Consider the following 6,800-nt stretch of genomic DNA (forward strand, 5'->3'; position numbering starts at 1 on the left):
CCACTTGGCGTAGTTCCGGCTAGCAGTTAATATTTCACAGTTTTCTGGCCCCATAAAATCGAGGTTCTTTCCGGGCCAACAACCAGGCTGAGTCGGGCTGAGTATGCTAGAGAGAATCGCTGGCAAGAGGGCTACAACTACAACAAGATGAACATATTTGACCGTGATTTAATTGTAATACACGTTTCAAAATGATGCCGAAGTAACAACATACTGATACCGGTTAGTAAAAACCATGAATTAATGCTTTGACAAGTCTGCAGACAGACGGCAGGCGAAAAACCTTTTAAAATGCGTGTTTTCTAAATGGAGATCGGCTAAGCTAACGCAGTATATGCTCCGACCCTCCACACTCACAACAACGGCCTATAGGCCTACAGACATAAATAAACCAGCGACTGTATTCGCCATGACACAGACAGTCTGTGGTTTGAACTTGATTAACTTTTGTCTAGTTTCTGAACAGATATGAGGAGCTGTGAGCTCTGAGGGCTAACAGCTAACGGCTTATGTTGGTTTTGTGTGGTTCTCATTGAAGATGACGTCACGGCTCCGCCTACACTGCGTTACTATAGTATAGATACTACCCCAGTTCCTAAACTGTTATGGAAATGCGCCATAAAGTGAGCCAGTCCTAACGAAGCCATACCGAGTGAGGCCGTGTAGTGGAAATGCGCCATTACAGGGCTGAAATTGAGGGATATGAGGGATGTCTACAATGCATGATCTGTTTGGTATTTTGAGCAAAACACATCATAGACATGTTTTTTATATTTGTATATATCTGAGACCCATAATGTATGCCTAAAAATAGCATGAAAGGGGATCTTTAAAAGCCACAAATTCAGTTAAGTCTCTGCTTTCCAACAAACCCTCAAATACTTCACATCTTTCAGACGTTGCATTAGTTAACCTTTAAGCCAACAATTTAGTTATGCGTCAGCCTTTCAACAAATCTTTCATTCTTCAGAAATTGCCGTCTGGTTACTGACTTATTATTATGCTTGTCAGATTTATAACTGGCAGCTTTTTATTACACTTTTATCTTCTAGATCATTAATTTTCGACACTCACAGTTTTTGGTTCAAGTCTTTTTGAAAAATCCAACGCCATGATTTATCACTGCCTTAAACAAGAACAAATCTGTCCTTGATAAAGCAAACACCTTCTTCTGCATGGAAGGAGCCTTAGTAGTTCACAATGCTCAGCAGCCACAAGCCTCGCTGTAGCTGCCCAGAGGTTAAAGCAGAGTAAAGTTTAAGTCTAACCTCAAAAGTACAACATATTGATGAATGGGCTATATTACTGGGGAAGGCAGCATAACTTACAACCACTATTATTTTTGGAATCCAATATCCACTACAGGCATATGCAATGAACACACATTATGTAGCCCAGGAACCACTCAATTAAGTAGAAGTTGACAATCAGATTAAGTGGGGACATCAAAAAGGTAAACTATAACACTTCATCTGACAATGTGCTCTGTCAAAAATGAAAGATTATTTTAACAGCAGAAGAGAACGTATTTTTTAAGTTCATTTAAAAGGGCTTTTTTTTGTTTTCAAAACGAGATGAAATGGAACTATATAAAGTGCAACCCGTATTTAGTTGTATCTGTTTTTTTGTTATATTCCTGGAAGGGACGCTCTCTGAGGCAGATTTTAAAATGTTAAATCACAGGATGAGGTATAAAACATTCTTTAGTACGTAATACGCTATCACACATGACAATCTGGGCTGAATCTAAAGGCTCACACACACCATGCCCGACCGTGGCAGCAGATTGATGGATCTCTCGGTTCCCCTCGGAGGGCTATGGAGACCCCGCCTCACCCCACTGAGCCCGCTCTCTGCACCTCTCCATCTCTTTGTAGATGTACACAATCCTACTGCATGTTACAAAACAAGACAAAGGGATTGCATCATAGGTCTGAAACTCAAATATGCTACCACCTCCTCTCTAACACTTCTGATTTATTGATGAAAAGCCAAGCAGCTTGTCATGAACATGTGTAAACTCAGATGAAATACTTTCTTATTTCAATGCTTACATGTTTTTGGTTGAAATATTCAGTGAGGTTATGTTTGATTGAATGTCCACTGAAATTAATATTGCTATAGACCTTAAGCTTTCTCCCTCACACAGCATCCGCAGCTGTACTGAATTAAGACTTCGAAGCTTTGATTTACATATTGGAAGAGCAGCTGCACAGGATTTGTCGTTGTTATTGCTCCTTTTCTTTCAGGAATTGCATTCTGAGACACCCTTCCAGTGAATTCTATCATGGTATTATTTGAGGATTTTGGCATCACTGCAAGGCTTCCTCACTGTTGAGGGCTACAGTTTTCTTAAAAGCTGAAATCCTCCTGTTGCTGTGCTTAATGGTGCCTGGGCTTTAGCATTTTTAACATGTTTCTTTGCTTGTTACTTGCGTCTGCCTCTGGCTGGAATACCAAATGTTAAAACCACAAATCAGGCTGTCACAGGACCCAAGAGTAGGATTTAAATTGTTCTCACAATAAAGACAATTGTTGAATTCGGTTCAATTGCACAGTGTCAGACAAACAGAGTTGCTTTGACACCGTTTAGCTGGGAGGTTTTTGGAAAGCTTGATTTCAATAAACTTCACTGCTGTGTAAAAACAGTGTGCTCACTCGAATGAAATCAAACTAATTTATTCCCTTTATCACAGGTTCCACCGTATCTCGATTTATAATTACTTGAAAATAGAAGACTTTAATAACCCACACCAAGTTCCTTCAACATTTAAAGTTCAATTTGCAGCTCTGTAGCAGAGGCCTTTGTCCTCGAAAATTGCTTTCGTTAACTTTTGTGCTATGTTCTTGCCTATCACATCGTCAATGGGGTGTTAGAGTGGGTAAAGGCCTTTTGTTAGAAAGCAAAATCAGAGCCTCGACAGAGATAATGTATTTTATCACTTTAAAAGCAAGAGATAAGGAATAAAGAAATGATTCTGGTTTGAATGCATGCTGAGATGAGATATGAATGAATGGCCTGTATGTGGGTGTAAATCATTGCATTGGTTTTGTATTTCATCGGGATGAATCTATGGTAATAATAGTTTTTATGTATCTATGTAAATTCTATTTCAAACTGTGCATTTTACTTTTGACTGATTCATACAGTTTTAGTCTAACATACTATCTAACAGTTTTGCATGTGCATTAAGTTCCAGATAGCACATCACTAGCAGTATTATACTTATGTTATTATAGTATTTACTGCAATAAAGGAGGATTATTTGGCATGCACTAATACCCAAATTCTCTTTATCGCCAAAACTCACAATAATCAGAGAATATACTATAAATGTAAATGTTTACCTACTTAGCGTGCTGGTAGCATTAGCAGGTCAGGATTTTAGTTTAGTGACCATACTATAATGTGGTTGGTGAATGTACCCCTTCAGAGGGAGAGACATTATCAATCATTAATAATGAATGTTTAAATAATCTGATGTCAGCTAAATGTTGCACAGTTTAGGATTTATAGTACCTAATTAAATGTACTATGATGTGCACTTCTGAGATGTTATGTCCAGAGGCAGAAGATGAGTAGAAGGCCCACCACTTGCTTTGGTTCCTTTGTGGAGCCGGGAATCAATCCCCCCCGGAGATCCGATTCCTTAGAAAAGTCAGTCATGGAGGCAAAAGATGTAAATGGATAATTGTGCAACTGATGTATAGCCTAACCGTATTATGAATTCTGTTAAACAAATGAATCCTACAGTGCTTTCATGTAATAATTCATCTTGTGGCATTTTTTTCCTCTCTTCCTCTAATCTGTTGCTCCGCACTAAAAGAGCAGTGTTGCACTTTACTGAAAAATGATTGATGTATTAGTTGCCTCTGTAGCTCTCAGACGGGGAAGATAAACTCATTTAGACACAAAGTCAGCCCTGCTCTCAGAGACACAGGCAAGGTTAGGCCCCTTACTCTGGGCCAGAATTCCGACATGTGCAAATCACAGCTTGAGTCAGAGTCTAATAAATGATCCTTCAGGTGAAACTGTGCGGCGGCGAGGCTAAGTGTGCAGGAGAAGGGGCTCAAGGACAATAGGGGCTAAGATGGGCTTCTGAGAGCTCACCATGATGGGGCTTCATTGTTAAAACGTCATATGGAGGCGATTTGATGGGCATGTTACAGTAGGATAGTGTGTGTAATGGCGTGGGTTGTCATGACTGTATGCGTTTATGGCCCTTTACCTAGGGAGTGGATGGACGTGCTCAGCCCTCCCTTAATGCCTCTCAGCCATGGGAGAAGGTCAGCCAACACATGGAACAATTTGGATCTAATCGGAGGTACAGTAATGTTAATTTGGTACTTTTGCCCCCAAACATCCTTCAATGTCCTTTTTAAAGTCAGACGGCAAACAATACAATGCCTTAACATTTACCACTGTAATTATGCAAACGCGTAGTACTAATGGAAACATTCACTGGTGTCAGAGCTTCCACCCAAAGACCACTCTCAACACTGTGGGAAAGCATGTGAAACTGTATCTAATTAAGAGTAAAAGCCCATGAGAGTGGAGCTCTCTGTCCTCCACATAACTCCATAGGTCAAAAGAGACAGGCTCATTACAGGTCTGCACCCCCAAGACACATCGGCAAGGTTAATTGATGAAACCTTTTGAGTTTACAACATCATTTTTAAAGCTCTTACACAATGTGTCTTATAATTAGTTTTCATTATCGTCGCCAAAGTTCTGATAAGATAAAATGTTGCTCCTGGAGTATTCCATAACCTTTTTAGCATTTAACTGCCTGTCAATTTAACAGCGAAATTCTCCCACTTTAAAGTAGCGGGGATTATAGGGAATCTCTTTACTGCTTCATAATGTGGTACGGGGACTGTCTTAGGACTTGATTGATGAAGGAAAGAATGGCAGCGACAGAAAACTTTTAAATCCACCTGAGTCTGAAGGTCACCTCGCCATCCGGGCTTCTTATTTCATTTCAGTAACAGCTGATAGAGGAGGCCCTTACTTATCTCTGGCATGACTATGCTACTGTACATAGAAAATACAAATTACATTTGACATGCATGAACAAAAAAAATTGTACCCTCGCAAACGTCATTGATTTGAATTACAATTGCATCCGTATATATGTATGTATTGTTATATATGTATTGCACAATTAATATCAAGTGATTTTCTTTATAACAGGACGGGATGAGTCGCTGAATGAACAGGAAAAGGAGGATGAGTATTTGAATCTGCTCTATGATCCTTGCCTGAACTGCTATTTCGATCCAAAGACGGGGAAGTACTATGAACTAGCTTGACTCAAAGCTCAAGAGAATTTAAATTAATAAATCATAAGTTATTGACGGTGGGTGAATGGCTTCATCAAGTTTTTGAGGCCTAGCTTATTGATCAGTATTGAATAACCCATTCACAAACATCTTTCCATGTGAAACTAACGGGCTTTGTGTCTCCATCAATACTCATGTCAGTGTGTAAGGGAGTGGGACTGACTCAATAAGTAAGACATTGGATGGTGGCCCATTCAGTAGCACATCTGATGGTAGAAAGAGTCTTTACAGAAGTCTTGGCTACCAAAATAATATGTTAACTTTTTTTAGATAACATCCTAGAGCTTCTATTTACGCAGAAGATTTCTGACATTTAACTTTTCCCTTGATTTTTACATTGCAGAATGCGTTATTTTGTTCTATATTTATTATAATTTGTGAAGTAATGTAATTCAAAATAAGTTGTGTGTATATATATATATATATATTCTTTGAATTAAATATGATTTGAGAAGACAGTGTTGCTGATTCCATGTGTGAATTTAATGAAACTGCTGTGGCAAAGCTACACCTATTAAGCATTACTAAATGATCCATACTGTGTGAGGGTGTGTGTAGGTGTATACTGTGTGTATATATAAAGATGTATATCTATGTGTATATAATAGTCACAATAATCCCTTGTTGTAATTAGTGCTGCAAGATTAATCGATAAAAGATCGTGATCTCGATTCAGACACCTATTCGATCTCATTTCTAAATTACGGCGATCCTATGACGTCATGCTGATTTTTTTTATTTTTTTTTAATGTTGTATTATTTTGCTTCTGAATAATACCAACTTGCAATGTCAATCACACTTAAACGATGTAAAGCAAATATACTCTATACATTTAACATTAAAGTACCATGATCGCATTCAAATGGTAGTGTTCTGTCTGTCTCTCCTCCTCGCATGCAGTGTTAACGCTGCAGCCACTAGTGTTGCCAGTTTTTGCGGAAGGAATAAGCAACCAGGTCTATGAAAACAAGCGCAAAAGGACATTAGCACTTTAAACCTATATATGTCGGGTCGGCTATTTGAAAATAACCTATCTACAAGCTCACAACCGCAACAACCATTATTACTTACTGCCAAGCAACTTTACAGAAAAATAAGCCCAATGTGGCTTATAATTAGTATACCTGGCAACACTCACGGCAGTATGTTTACAGAAGCGTTAGCATTAGCACTGATTAGCAAAGAGTGACGTCAGCGACTATTAGTACAAAAAAACAGAAATGAGTGAGACAGAAATGAGTGACTTCAGAAAGGGCTTTCAGTACAGGGGGGAACATTGTAACTTGCCAGCGTTCCTCCCTGAAACCTCAGAATGTCGACATGTTGGTGTTCTTAGCCAAGAATCTTAAAGTGCAGTAGATGGACTGCGCTAGCTAGGCAGCTAGGCTTTATTTACATTTATTCTGAAGCTGTAACTTTATGTTCTGTTCCGTTTTTATATTCAGTACTGACTGCA

The 6,800-nt window shown here is 38.9% G+C and overlaps 2 protein-coding genes across 8 annotated transcripts in view; both read left to right on the top strand.

Moving 5' to 3' along the window:
* cfap20dc (CFAP20 domain containing) overlaps nt 1-5,684 on the top strand; it is a 31,887-nt gene extending 26,203 nt beyond the window's left edge. For 6 of the 7 annotated variants that reach the window (XM_010782464.1, XM_010782457.1, XM_010782461.1 and 3 more), the window contains 2 exons: nt 4,234-4,325; nt 5,195-5,684. In XM_010782464.1, coding sequence (XP_010780766.1) covers nt 4,234-4,325; nt 5,195-5,313 — 211 coding nt within the window. In that variant the 3' untranslated portion in view covers nt 5,314-5,684. The remainder of the gene's footprint in view (nt 1-4,233; nt 4,326-5,194) is intronic. The other variant, XM_010782463.1, reaches the window with a different exon arrangement.
* Nucleotides 1-6,800, top strand: part of LOC104955206 (protein FAM3C-like) — a 48,358-nt gene that overhangs the window by 33,021 nt on the left and 8,537 nt on the right. The gene's annotated exons all lie outside the window — the stretch shown is intronic.

This window comes from Notothenia coriiceps, unplaced genomic scaffold (genome assembly GCF_000735185.1).
Source record: "Notothenia coriiceps isolate Sejong01 unplaced genomic scaffold, NC01 NC01_scaffold00024667, whole genome shotgun sequence".
In the NCBI taxonomy this organism is placed as follows: domain Eukaryota; kingdom Metazoa; phylum Chordata; class Actinopteri; order Perciformes; family Nototheniidae; genus Notothenia; species Notothenia coriiceps.